The sequence below is a fragment of the Rhincodon typus genome, chromosome 33, assembly GCF_021869965.1.
Source record: "Rhincodon typus isolate 14 chromosome 33, sRhiTyp1.1, whole genome shotgun sequence".
NCBI lineage: Eukaryota > Metazoa > Chordata > Chondrichthyes > Orectolobiformes > Rhincodontidae > Rhincodon > Rhincodon typus.
In genome coordinates, this window is record NC_063364.1 from 16,881,311 (window position 1) to 16,896,124 (window position 14,814).

General features: G+C 38.7%; 1 protein-coding gene across 3 annotated transcripts in view; it reads left to right on the forward strand.

The window, feature by feature from the left end:
- Positions 1–14,814, forward strand: part of rnf111 (ring finger protein 111) — a 109,441-nt gene that overhangs the window by 89,633 nt on the left and 4,994 nt on the right. For all 3 annotated transcript variants that reach the window (XM_048615988.1, XM_048615987.1, XM_048615986.1), the window contains 3 exons: positions 2,291–2,615; positions 5,114–5,239; positions 7,441–7,573. In XM_048615988.1, coding sequence (XP_048471945.1) covers positions 2,291–2,615; positions 5,114–5,239; positions 7,441–7,573 — 584 coding nt within the window. The remainder of the gene's footprint in view (positions 1–2,290; positions 2,616–5,113; positions 5,240–7,440; positions 7,574–14,814) is intronic.

Sequence of the window (14,814 nt, forward strand, 5' to 3'; positions counted from 1 at the left end):
AAAAACTAAGCCTCTTTTAGTCAGTTTAGTGCATTTTTTTTGTTCTAATTTTAGTCAATTTTAAGTTGCTTAACAATGTCTGTAAACTGACGTTCAGGGAATGAACCAGTCTTGAGAAGCAAACCTCCTTATGTGTTTGTTGTTTCTCTTGCAGTACTTCAGACATTTTTCAATGATCTTCTATCTTAAGAAATGGTTGTACATAGCATGGCGATGGTGAATCTGGTTGCAAATCTACCATGATTTTTCGCTGTTGCTGCACTTCAGAATTGCATTTGGTGTTGCCAAGAATTTTAAAATCCAGTAAAAATTAGATTAATTGTTTTGTGTTTTCTTTTACTTTGCAAAGAGAAGCTTTTTATTTCTCCACTTAGCATCTCTCCATAAATATTGCTAAGACTGAATACAAGCTTAAATCCATTTTCCACTACAGGAGTCCAATGACGATATTATCACGACTATGATACAAGAGCAAAATCTACACGATTTTAAATTGCATTTTAATAGGAAAGGTCCTAGTTTCTGTGTTTGAACCGGGAACCTTTAGTTTTGTGAGGCTCTCATCTTATATTGTGTACAGAGAAATTAAAGCTTAGGGATGAAATAATCGATTCAGTTAGATCTGTGGGACTCTACAATCAGCTTTTATGTCCCTGTAGTTTATGCTTTTAACTTCTATCTTGCAATTTAGAATGCATGCATAAGCAGTTCTGGTGAAGTTGGAGAGTGACTCAGTGATGCAGTGGATTAGACGCTGCCAAGACCATTCTGTGCTTTCGCTAAGACATGGAAGCATTGTCACACTGATGTGTTAGGAAGTGCCCTCTTGTGTTAAGTTTTGGGGAGTTTACTTCCATTGTGACTCACTGTAAGACATAGTAGCAAAAGTAGGCCATTCAGCCCATTGGATCTGCTCTGCTGTTCAGAGATTATGGCTGATCTAATAATCTTCAACTCTACTTTCCTGCCTTTTCCCCATAACCCTTGCGCTATAGAAGACTTGATATGAGAGACTAACGTTGAGTGCCTAAAATAGGAGGTGTTTCATTCCCCAGCATGAACGTCCTTCAGCATAATGAACACAAATCTGATTGGAACAGATGCATTCCATGGTTGAATAATGTTATAAAGCGGAGGTTGACCCCCTTCTGAGAATTAAAACCGAAATACCCAAACAGGAGCACCTCACGTCATAATCTGAAAAAGAAGTGTGAAAAATGCTGTAACCTGCTTTTCAGCAACTTTGTGGTTAAATAAACTAAATCCCTGACACTCACTTTAAAATCAATAAATAACAATTTATTTGTATAACTCTAACAGTAAACAAATTAACTAAACTATTAACAAACCAATTAAATCCCTTCTAACTACTAACTATTCCTGAATAAAGCAAGATTCTTACGGTATATGCTGTTCCAATAAATACACTTATATAAAGAAAAAATAGAATTTAATCTATCGAAATTACAGCCAGGTTACGTCTTCTGGAATGTTCTGTGACTTCTCTGACGATTCTTCTGTCAGGAATATTAACTAGCTGTGCTGTTGGTGCTGTTATTATTTAGATGGTGCTTCCTCTAAAACATAGAGGAGCTGTGAGAGCCAGCGATTCTCTCTTGAGAGCTGATGGTCATCAGCTCTCGCAGATGGCAGCTAGTTCTATGGCTTTGTCCAAATTCATACCCTTGATGACATATCAATATTTCTTAGAATAGGATCGGTTCTATGTCGTCAAAACCATCAGATTTAAATTTAATTGGTTTTTGGTATCTAAGTGCCTGGTTCAAATTGCTTGGCTAAATTCAAAAACCTGTTGTCTTGGTTAAAAACTGCTGCTTGGCCTGCTATTGTACGGTCTTTCAATACAAATGTTTCAATTTGTGTGTGCTCTGTGTACTTGCAAACTTTCAAGCTGTTGCTCACAGGCATCTATTTTAAATTTCTAAGCACAGAAAAAGCACATGACTTTTTAAAGGGACCACACATGCTTCCCACCGCCACCCCCAGCACTTTACAAACACCAAATTCTAACTTCCTGCCTCCCAATCCACAAGTATTTTACCCAACTTCACAACAATAGTCCATGAACATTTAATTCTAAAGGCAAATGAATGTTTAAGTACCAGGGATTAGCAAGCATCTATGGAATTATTTTCTTTAAATTTTGGTTTGCATGCATTAAAGGTCAATTTCCATTACCTCTTAAGAATTTGAAACTCCACTTTCTTTTTAAAATAATGTGCATCAGATTAGCTTCTACTTTTGATTTGTACTTATTATTTCCTTCCAGATGCCCCTTTACCAAGATCACTGCACCATCAGGCCACTGCATGCCCACACGCGCATGGAAATCCTCCCCCTCCACCACAACCTCCTCCCCAACCAGAATATGCCATTCCACATCCAGTGCATCCTTTCCATCCCCAGATTCCTTCGCATCCTTCAACTCACGCTGTACCACCAGCACCCCCACCCCCACCACATCACCTTCCTGCTACAGCAGCAACAATGCCACACCACATCCCTGCTCCACCACCTTCGTCTCAAAGGCTGCATCACCATGAAATGCTTCAGAGAATGGAGGCACAACGAAGAAGAATGATGCAACACCCAACGTAAGTCAGCTGTTTATCATGGCTCTGCTGTAGTACCAAACCTTTTTGTAACTACCAGCACAGTAGAATGGTTATTTTTTTGACCAGGATTTATAAATGCCCGTGTCATTTGAATAATGGAAAGTTGAATTATCTTAGTTTCATACTTATGACCTTTCTAGAAGTAACTCTATCCACTAATGTTGCCACACTTCCCTGATTTATACCTTCCAGTGATTTTTTTTTTGCCTGTTTTTTTTTCAGACTGCACTATTTTGAATGAAGCCATTTCACACGTTACTTTGAAACCTACTTAAAACATTGACATTTGACAGCAGATAGGTTGCAATTGGGCTCTTTTATCATTCTACTAAAGACTTTGACTAAATGTCCAGCAGGAGCTCTTCCCAGTTGAAAAGTCTAATCATCACAGTTTAAAGAATTCCAGATGTGTTATTGATCAGAAATGTCCATTATTATTGGCATTATGTTACTGACTTTGGAATTATCTGTAAACGATAAGGGTATCGTGTTGGAAAATGATGCATATCACACAAAATAATTTTGAATCCATAAGTTATTTTCACTGATACATGGATAGTCGCTGAAGACTTTGATGAATTTCATCAGCATGTCTTTTTATCAGGCTTCCTCCACCTTAATGCTGTTATTGGCACCTGACTGTTGCAGATGCAGCAGCCACTTTCTGACATCCCCAATTGAAATGGCAAGCTTGAAGCGTAGCCAACAATATCCCCTGATGCCTACTAAAATTGTCAATTAACCTGATAGTAGAGAATTGAACAAGTCCAGTCAGGACTGACCATGGGACAAATTGAAAAGCCTGTCTCTCTAAATTTGTGCCAGTGAAGATGAAGGCAACACTTTACCCTGGTCTTTGGGACTGTGATGTCAGGATGAAACATGATAACCAGTTCTGCAGTTTTTGGGCTGACTGTGCATTAGTCCCTTAAACTGTCAGCCAGATGCAGCTAAAGTGGATGCTTTTGAGGCAGGTTGAGTGTTGAGAGGGTACCGAATCGTGCAGGCATCCTCTGCTGGGGATAAAAACATAAAACTAGAAGGGATGTGCACCTGAGACCCATTGAATGGCCCGTTAGGGCATAGAGCATTTAACTGTGAAGCTGGCAGCCTCCCAATTAAGAACAGAAAATGCTGGAGAAACTCATGTCTAGCAGCATGTGTGGAGAGAGAAACATTAACTGTTTCAGATGCGATTTGACTGGAAAATGATGGGTTTTAAGCTGCTAGCATTCGGTTTGCAAGAGCAAATGGAACAGATATCAAGAGTCTCCAGAGCAAAAGATAAAGACAATGCTAATGGTGGTAAGAGTTGAAAAATAGGTGTAAATGATGTGAAAAGGAGAAAATGGGTCCAATATATTGAAAGCAAACCCAACAAATACAGGTGGGAAGTTACAATGTTGAGTCCTGAAGGCTGTGATGTAGAAATGAGGTATTGTTCCTCCTACTTGCGTTGAGCTTCATTGGAATGCGCAGCAGGTCTAGGACAGAATTGTTAGTATGGAAACAAGATGATTTATTGAAATTTATTCAAAGAACTGGAAGGTTGGAGTCATTCTTATGGACAGAGCAGAGATGTTTCACAAAGTAATCACTGTGTCTGCATTTGGTGATGCCACTGTAAAGGAAACCGCATTGCGAGTGTCAAACACAATAGATTTAATTGAAAGAAGTACAGGTGAAACGTGGCTTCAGCTGGAAGGTGTGTTTGGTGCCTTGGACAGTGAGGAGGTGAAGATGCAGGTGTTACACAATCTGCAGTTGCATGGGAAGGTGAGGAAGTGTTAGAAGATATAAAAAGGGATGGATGTGGCATTCTGCCACTGGAAAGGTGCTGACAGGCCTGAAGAATCAATCCTGAAAATGTCCTTAAATATTAGCCCAACAATGGAAATTTATATGGTACACCCATGTCCAGATCATCATCCCAGAATCAAGATAATCTTGCTCTAAATCACAGCCAAGGCGGTGGGATGTCCAGCATAAGTCATTCTTTCTAATGATGTTTGAATATATAGGTAAAGGTCATAGAAATAAAAAAAGGCTTATTTATTTTGTTATGGCTAGAAATCAGTTGAATAAATATACATTTACTTCAGAAAAAGAATCTTGGATGCATGCTGTAAATGTACAGAAGTTCTGCTGAATGTGATTCACTCACTGCAGAGACGAAATGAATATTATTTTTGATTTCAAAATCTTAACCTAAGGGTAGCAAAGAACTGCAAATTGCATGAACATAATTGTGTTCTTAACAAAATTGAAAAGAATTTAAAGATCAAATTTGCCAAAATGTTGATTTTTCATAAATGCCATAACATTTAAATCCCATTTAATTCTGCAGAAAACAAAATGTTGCACTGTTACAATTTCAAGTTTATCATTTTATAGCCTTTGCTTGTTATTTGCTACTGTTGGTGAGATGTGTAATTGGACTTAGCAATGTTTCAATTTATATGTATTTCCTTTTCCAGTCGAGCACATGAGCGACCTCCACCACATCCACATCGTATGCATCCTAATTATGGGCACGGACATCATATTCATGTTCCCCAGACAATGTCATCACATCCTCGACAACCACCAGAGAGGCCAGCCTGGTTGGTGGAGAATCTTCCTGTTTAATATGTGTACTGTAGCCACGTTATGCTTACTTTTTTTTCCTTTATTCATTCATGGGATGAGGGCATCACTGGCTAGGCCAGAATTTATTGCCTATCCCTAATTGCCCAGAGGGCAGTTTTGAATCAACCATATTGCTGTGGGTCTGGAGTCACATGTCGGCCAGAGTAGGTAAGGATTGTAGTTTCCTTTCTTAGAGGACATTAGTGAACCAGATGGGTTTTTCCGACAATCGTTATCATTGGTCAAGATTCAACTCTTAATTCCAGATATTTATTGAATTCAAATTCTGCCATGGCAGGATTGGAACCCAGGTCCCCAGAATATTACCTGGGATCTGGATTAACAGTCCAGCGAGAATACCACTAGGCCATTTGTCTCCCTGTTAATGCTTATGTAGGTTTAGAATCTACATGGTAGCAGAGCATAAGATTTTACTCGTGGAATGATGTGATTTCATTTTTTAGAAGCAGAGCATCGTCTCTAATATTGAGTGAATTTGAAAATTAGTAAATAATATCGCAATTGAATTTGCGGAACGTCTATAGCAGTACAGAAAGGGGCTACAAGCCCATGTGTTCATCTGTATTTTCAAATGCTGTGACCATGTTGTGCACTGCAAATCTTTACTCTATGTATTACAAATATTTCGCTTGCTGCTTGTAGCAGCTTGTGCGCAGTAACACTGAATCATAGAATCGTACAGTGCAGAACAGACTCTTGAGTCCACTGAGTCTGTACAGACACGTGGAAAACACCAGACTTTCAAACTAATCCAATTTACCAGCACTGGCCCCATAATCTGGAATGTTATGGTGTGATAAGTGTTCATCCAGGTACTTTTTAAAGGATTTGAGGCAATTCGCTTCTACCACCCTCTCGGGCAGCACACTTCAGATCTTCACTGTCCTGTGAGTAAAAACATTATCCTCTTATTCCCACCCCTCCCATCCCCTAAAACGTCGTTCCCTCACTTTGAACCTGTGTCCCCTCATAACTAACACTTCACTGAAGGGGAACAACTACTGTTTATCCACAGTGCCCATGCCCCTCATAACCTTGTACACCCCAATCAGATTGCTCCTTAGTATTCTCTGCTCCAATGAAAACAGCAAGCCTATCCAACCTTTCCTCTAACTTAAATTTTCCATCCCTGGCAGTGTCATGGTGAATCATCCAAGTGTTCCCTCCGGTGCAGTCACATCCTTCTTGTAATATGGTGACCAGAACTGCACGCAGTACTCTAGCTGTGGTCTCACCAAAGTTCTACAACTCCACCATGACTTTCCTGCTTATGTAATCTATGCCTTGATTGATAAAGGCAAGTGTCCCATATGCCTTTTTCACAACCCTACTAACACACCCTTCTGGCCTCCGAGATCTATGGGCAAACACTATAACGTCCCTTTGTTCCACAGAACTTCCTCGTGTTATGCCGTTCATTGAATACTTGCCTGTCAAATTACTCCTTCCAAAGTGTATCGCCCCACGCTTTTCAGAGTTAAATTCCACCTGCCACTTACCTGCCCCTTACCTGCCCATTTGACCATCCCGTATATATCTTGTACCCCAAGATACTCAGCCTCCCTGTTAACTACCTGACCAAGCTTTGTGTCAGCCACAAATTTACTAATCCAACCTCCCTCCACAGTCATCTGTGTAATTTGTACCTAGCACAGATCCCTATGGTATGCAACTGGACACTGGTTTCCAGTCACCCTCTGTCTCCTACAACTGAGCCAATTTTGAAATAACTTAATCAACTTACCTGTATCCCATGTGCATTTGCCCTTTTGATAAGTCCCCTATGTGGGACCTTGTCAAAGGCTTTGCTGAAATCCATATAAACTACATCAAGTATAATAATCTATAATAAATCCATGTAAACTACTCTCATCTACACACCTGGTCACCTTCTGAAAAAAATTCAATCAAATTGAAAACACTTTTGAAACTTATTGTCCAGCTGAAATTAAGTTTGGACTTTAATGAATATGAAAATATTTCTTGGTCACAGAAATGTTCAAAATTTACATTTTAGTCATTTTAACAAAAAAAATTGGATCTGCATTCCATTTTGATTTATTAGCTTTGTTAGCTATGAATTGCTATTTCTTATTAAGATGTGATACTACAGCTGTAGCATTGTTTGGTAAAGAATTAATAAACTTTATTGCAGGGAACTGGGTATCGACCCAGGGGTGACGACAGCACCATATCCACCAGTTAACCTTCCCCCTCACTTGGCTCATTATCATCCACCTCCACCTCCTCGACTTCACCATTTCCCAATTGGAGCACTACCGTTCATGGTGAGCAAAACAACAAATAATACTTCACACTTGCTTTTCTGTAACTGTGATGAAGATAATGTCTATGATTATTGTCTTCACAAATGGTTATTTTATCAACACAGGAATATGTAATAGAAGATCATTGGCATATATTTAAATCCACTTGACTGATTCAAATATAATGTGACTGACTCTCTGTATTTTAATTTATAGATGTGCACAAAACTAGTATGTAGTGTGCTTTATATGTTATTTGCAAATGGTGTTGACAAAAATATGGTTGATTTTCTGCATTATGTGATATTCTTGCAATAATCACTCCTTTTCTTGAAAAGTTTGGAAGAGGGAGAGATTTATTGTGCGCTGTTGCCTTAGGTTCTGTGCTGAAAATAGCTGTGAAGTCTATTAGTAGGCAATAGGTGCAAGAAAAAGGATTGTACTGGCTTAGAAACATAAGTAAACTCTTAAGGTGAGCAAAAGTGAATGTTGGTCCTTAGAGGACAAGTCTGGAGAGTTAATAGTGGGGAGCACAGAAATGGCAGAGACCTTACATCAATATTTTACCTCTGTTTTCATGGTGGAAGACATTGAAACCATCCCAAAAGTAATAGATAATGCAGAGAATATAGAAAAGGAGGAACTTAAAACAGTCAGCATCACTAGCGAAAACATACTGAACAAACTATTGGGATAAGTAGGCAGACAAGTCCCCAGGGCCTGATGGCCTACATCTTACAGTTGTAAATGAAGTGGCAGTGGAGAGTGTGGATGCATTGCTTGTAATATTCTACAATTCTCTGGATTCTGGAAAAGTTCCAGTAGATTGGAAAAATGCTAATTTCATGGCCTCATTCAAAAAGAGAGAGAGGAAACTACAGACCTGTTGTTGGGAAATTGTTGGAATCCATTAGTAAGGAAATAGTAATAGGACGTTTGGAAAGTCAAAATGCAATCCATTAGGGTCAGCATGGTTTTATGAGGAGTAAATTATGTTTTGCTAATTTGTTAGAGTTCTTCGAAGATATAACAAGCAAAGTTAATAATGGGGTCCTGTAGATGTTGTATATCTGGACTTCCTGAAAGCATTTGATAAGGTTCTGCATAAAAGGTTAGTGTACAAGGTAAGATCACAGAGTTAGGGGTAATGGAGCCATAGAGTCATACAGCGCAGAAACAGACCCTTTGTTCCAACCAATCCATGCCTGACCATAATCCGAAACTAAACAAGTCACACCTGCCTGTGCATGGCCCATATCACTCCAAACACTTCTTACTCACGTACTTTTAGAAAAGTCTTTTATATGTCGTAACTTGAACCCGCATCTACCACTTCCCCTGGAAATTAATTTCACACATGAACCACTTTGTGCGTTTAAAAAAAAGTTGCGTCTCACGTCTTTTTTAAATCTTTCTCCTCTCTCTTTATAAGTATGCCCCCTAGTCTTGAAACTTCCCACCCTAGAGAAAACACACCTGCCATTCATCTTATCTGTACCACTCATGATTTTGTAAACCTCCATAAGGTCACCTCTCAACCTCTTATGTTAGCGATTGGCTGAGAAAGCTGAGAGTTGGGTTAAATGGGTCTTTTTTGGATCGGAAAGTTCTACAGTGGGGTGCTAAAGGGTTTGGTGCTCAAGACCCATTTATTTATTTACTAGGTATGTTAATGACTTGACTGGAGAGAGAGAATAATATAGCCAGAATTGCAGATGATAGTAAAATAGGTTCAGAAAATAGTTTGCAATGAAGGAACTTGAAAGGATTCAAAAGATTTACGAGGATGTTGCCAGGGTTGGAAGATTTAAGCTATAGGGAGAGGTTGAATAGGCTGGGACTATTTTCCCTGGAGCATCGGAGGCTGAGGGTGACCTAATAGAGGTTTATCAAATCATGATGAGATAATCAGTGGATGGGGTAAATAGACAAGGGGTGGGGGATTCAAAAGCTAGGTTTAAGGTGTTAGGGGAAAGATTTAAAAGGAACCTAAGGGGCAACTTCTTCACGCAGAGAGCTGCCAGAGGAAGTGGTGGAGGCTGGTACAATTACAACTACAGCTACTACTGCCAACTGATGTTTCTAATTCAAAATCACCCATGATTATTGCAATCCCTTTATCACACGCATCCAGTGTTTCTTCTTGTATACCTTATCCCACATTGGAGTTATTGGTGAGAGACCTGTTAACCATCCCCACTGGTGACTTCTTTCCCCTCATATTCTTCCTCTCCACCCAAACTGATTCTATATTCTGATCTACTTAAGCAATGCCATGCTTGATTAAGTGTCACCCTCCATCCTATTATTTCTCAGTGCCTTATATGCTTCGATTATTCAGGACTTGATCCTTGTCACCTGCAGCTACAATTCTGGGATTCATTCTCAAAACATATTTGTTTACTTTAATGTGCGCTATCAATCTGTTTAATTTATGATGAATGCTGTGAACATTCAGATGCAGAGCCATTAGTTGTGTTTTTTTTTGTTATCTTTGTAACATCTAGTCCTGATTATCAGTGTTACAGCGTTAAGATTTCTTTTACTCTTTGCCCCTCTTCCCTTATCTGATATTTCATTTCCCAGATTACTACTTTGTTCTATGCCTTGATTCTACCCCCAACTTGATACCCAAACGTAATCCCTCACCCCTACTTGGTATTTCAAAGTCCGCTCTTATTCCCTAGTTATGTGGCTTGCTAGGACACTAGTCCCAGCACAATTCAAGACCATCCCAACAATACACATTCCACGTTGTCCATGATTGAAGTCAGAGCTAACCTTTCTTACAGGAGTCTTTGAGTCATACATTCATTTCTCTAATTTTAGTTGCTCTGTGCCAATTTCCATGTGGTTCAGGTAGTAATCTAGAGATGAAAAGCAGAATTTCAAAAGATAATCAACCAAGTGCCTGGCTTCTCAGTATCCATCAGTAGAATCTCTTTCCCAGTTCTGTTTATGTCATTGGTACCAATGTAGACCATGATACTGGATGCTCCCTTCTAACTTCAAGTTCTTCTCTAGCCTAGGGCAGGTCACCTGAACTCTGGCAGCCAACAGACAACACAGCTCAAAATACAGCTACCAATGCTGAGGGATTTGGCAATGTGTGAAAGACTAGAAGTGGAAAAGTGTAGAAATTGTGAAAAGTTGTGAAAAAGTTTGTAGAGAGGAGGAAAGGCAAGACCATGACTTAATTTGAACACAAAGGTCGGAAATTTAAATTTGCAACATTGTCAAAAACAAACCATTATAGATCAGTGAGGACAGTGGTTACCAGTGAACCAAACTGGGTGCCAATTCACATGCAGATAGCAGAGTTTTGTAAGAACTGAAGTTTATGAACAGTGGAATGTGGCAGGCCAGCTTGCTGAGCTTGAAATAGTCATTTTAAGTTTCAATAGCAGAAGAGGATATGGACAGTATGACACAGATGTAAATGATCATTCTTGCCACAGAGAAGACATCGATTAGTAGATCAGCTTAGATCTAGTAGGATGCTGCGGTTGCAAGAAAGAGTATGTAACCAATTGCACTAAGGTTGTTCTATCTTGACAGTTGGAGGGATGACTGGAAACAGAAATCTAATTAGTAGCTAAGATTCTGAGTGAAGATCTTGTCGTATCTTTCTTGATTTCACAATTGGCTTGGAATGCATAAAAGATCGAGAACTAAATTTCAATCATTTTAATCAAATGGCTTTTCTTTGTTTGCAGACATCTTTAATGACAGGTATACAAAAAAGATGGTAACGATTGAATGGGTGTTAAGGCTAATAGAAATCTTGAGGTAAACTGCATCTACTAGTTTTTCCCCTTGTGGGCTATTTAACACCCAACATGAGGAAATTAAATATTATTTGAAAGTTCTTTTGTTGCTGCTAAAACCTTCTTAATCTTTCAGAAAAAGAAGCTGGTGAAATTTAAGATGAATAGGTAGGAATTAGTTCAACCACTGAGTTGAAGTTAATTCAGAATAGAAGCAACATTACACTTTGGTATTTTACTTCTTCAAAGAAGGCCAGATCTAAGTAAAAGCTAAAAATAATTTTCAAACTGCTCAAGTCACTAATGGACTGTTTTCAAAACTTAGTGTAATTTAATCTTGGTTTCTGATTTTAAAACTCAAGATTTGTTTTTACGTAGGTTCCTAAAACTAATGATCTTTAAATCAGATCAGATGTGAAATCTGATCACACCAGTGAAATGAGCTGTACAGTTACAGGATTCTGCTTCATTTCCTTTGGTTCCTACTCCCATAGCTGAATTAAAATCCTGGCTATTACTGACTAAGTGAATTAAACTGCTTGGAAACTTTAAAATGAACGTTAAATATCGCTAAATAAAAGGTACATTTTGTTCAGAGCTTTTCGTCTTGCATTGATCAGGATCATTTGCAAGAAATATCAAAATAAAGGGGAAACAAGATTTAGACTGTGAGAGAGGAAAGTGCTGATTTGTTGGCTGGTGTACTCTGGTGGAGCAGTTGCTGAGGAGAATGCACTAATTAATGATGACTGATAGTGAGCTGCCAAGTTTTGATTAAATTTTAACCAGGCTGATTGACCCTGATTGATTAATGCATTCCTCTGAGAAATGAACAAAAGAATGTCTGTCTGTCACTGATTTTCTTGAGTTGAAACTAGTACAATGTGGTTACATGCTCTTTCTGACTGCAAAGGAACCACTCATGTATATTATATTCCATCTGCCATGCTCATGCCCTATGACTCAGCCTGTCTAAAACCCCTGAAGCCTCCCTTCATCCTCCTCACAACTCACATTCACAACAAACTTTGTCATCAGCAAACTTGGAAACGTTATTATTGGTCCCTAAATCCAAATACATGATATAGAAAGTGAGCACCTGGGGCTTGAACACTTTAGCACTTCATCCATGCACACACACACTCTTCCTTCTTCCGTGTGCGCCCCCTGCCCCCCACGTCACAGCCTGTCGACCTGAGGCTGACCAACTTATTCCTCCTTTGTTATCCAATCCTCAACTCAGCTAATATATTACCCCACTTCCATTTGCTTTAATTTTATTTAGTAACCCCTTTGCATGGAACATTATCAAAAACCTTCTGAAACACTACATTCACTGTTTCTCCCATATCGACTCTGCTAATAGCATCCAAAAAAATTTCTGTACGTTTTTGTCAAACATGATTTCTCTTTCATAAATCCATGTTGACACTGCCCAGTTGGACACTCGTTTTTTCAATGTCCAGCAATCACATCCTTTATAATAGTTACCAGTATTTTCCTTACTACTGAGGTAGGTTAACAGGTCTGTCTTCCTCTTCTTAAACAGTGAGGTTACATTTGCAACTTTCCAATCTGTAGCCACTGTTGCAGAATTAATAGAATTTTGAAAGATGATCACCAAAACACAATCTCTGTAGCCTTCTCTTTCATCACCATAGCATAAAGGTCATCGGGTCCTTGGGATTTGTTTGTGTTCAGTCCAGTAGTTTCTTCAGTACTAATTTTTTTTTAAAGCAATCTTGATTTCTTTCAGTTTCTCACTCTCTCACTACCTTCTTGAATCTCAATTACTTAATGAAGACTTCTTGATTCTTCCTCTGCCATTTTTCCAACTCCCATTACTAATCCTCCTGATTCTGCCTATAATGAACCGACCTTTGTTTTTGCTAATCTTTTGCCTTTTTGCATATCCGTAGAATCTTGTAACAATCTGTTTTTCTATTCTGTACTTGTTTACATTTATTTTATTTCTTGAATTCTTAATCTTCTCCCAATCCTCTTGCAGTTTTGTTAAAATGCTCCTCCTTTGATCTAATGGTACCTTCAACTTCCCTTGTTGACCAAGCACTTCTGCTTTTCTTGTTGGGTGTTTTCGACCTAAAGGAATTATGTATGTTTTGAAACAAAGAATTAATCCTTTAAAAATGAACCTACATTGCCTATCTACCGTCAAACCTTTTTATTTTTGCCAAGCCACCACAGCCAACATCTTTCTCATACTTAATAGAAAGGTTGATCACATTATGATCACTATTCCCTAAAAGTTCTTTAACAGCAAGATTATTCATTAGAACTTTGTACAACACTGAACATAATGTAGTATCTGTCAAAATTGGTCCCTTAACATTTTGCTCCAGAAAATCGTCTCAAACATTTTCCAAGATTTTTTTCTCTATAGTATTGGTGTTCATTAGATTTACCCAGTGTGGAATCAGTCATCATTACTGCATTCCCTTTGCGACATGCACCTCTAATTTCCTGATTTAATACATGTTCTATGTTACCATCACTGTTTGGTCTATAAAGCATTCCAACTTATAATTGTTGCCCCTTGCTGTTTCTTAGCTCCACCTGAATAGGTTCTGCATCCTGTTCTTCCAACCTCACTAAGACGTTGATCCTTCCCTTATTATCAGTGCTATCCCATAACTTTTTGTTTTTGCTTGTGTTCCTAAATGTCAGTTGTTTTTATATTCAGTTCCCAGTCTTGTGCTTCAACCATGTCTCCATAACGACAAGTAAATAATATCTACTTCGTTATACCTGCACGATCAATTTGCCTACCATTTTGCAAATGCTGCGTCCATTCAGATGGAGAGCCTTTAATTCTGCCTTTTTGATATTATTCTGTAATTTTATCATGGTTGATTCTAGAATTTATTTCTGCTGCTTTCCATTTTAATTTTGTTTGTGCTGTTTGGGAAGCTTTAGTCTAACTTATCAAGAGGATGAGAATGTGAGGCAACATTTAGATAGAAGCAAAGCATATTGGAAGAAAATAGAAATAACCTTTGTTTTCCCCTAATAAGTTTTGCTTTTGTCCTACGTAAATGCCACCCACCTCGCATTCCCAATCCCCTAACAGCATGAGCAAATCTCTCTCAAGAATATTAATTCTGGCCCTGTTGAGATCTAATACATCCCTCTGTGCAGGTCCCAACTGCCCCAAAAATCCAAAGTCTTCCCTCATGTACCATGTATCCAGCTACCTGTTGATTTACTAAATCATCCTATTTCTGTTCTCACTAGCATATCATACCAGGAGTAATCCTGACATTCTTGCCTTGAATGTCTTGCTTTTCAATCTCTTGCTTACAATTCCTCTTTTACTTATCCCTTTGATGCCCATGTGGTTCATGATTTCTGGCACTTCACCCAAAAGAGTTGTCCTGCAGTCATTTTGTGACATCCTTTATACTGTCACCAGGAAGGCAACGTAACATGCTGAAGCTATAGCCATAGAAATGGCTGTTCCCTTAACTATTGCATTCA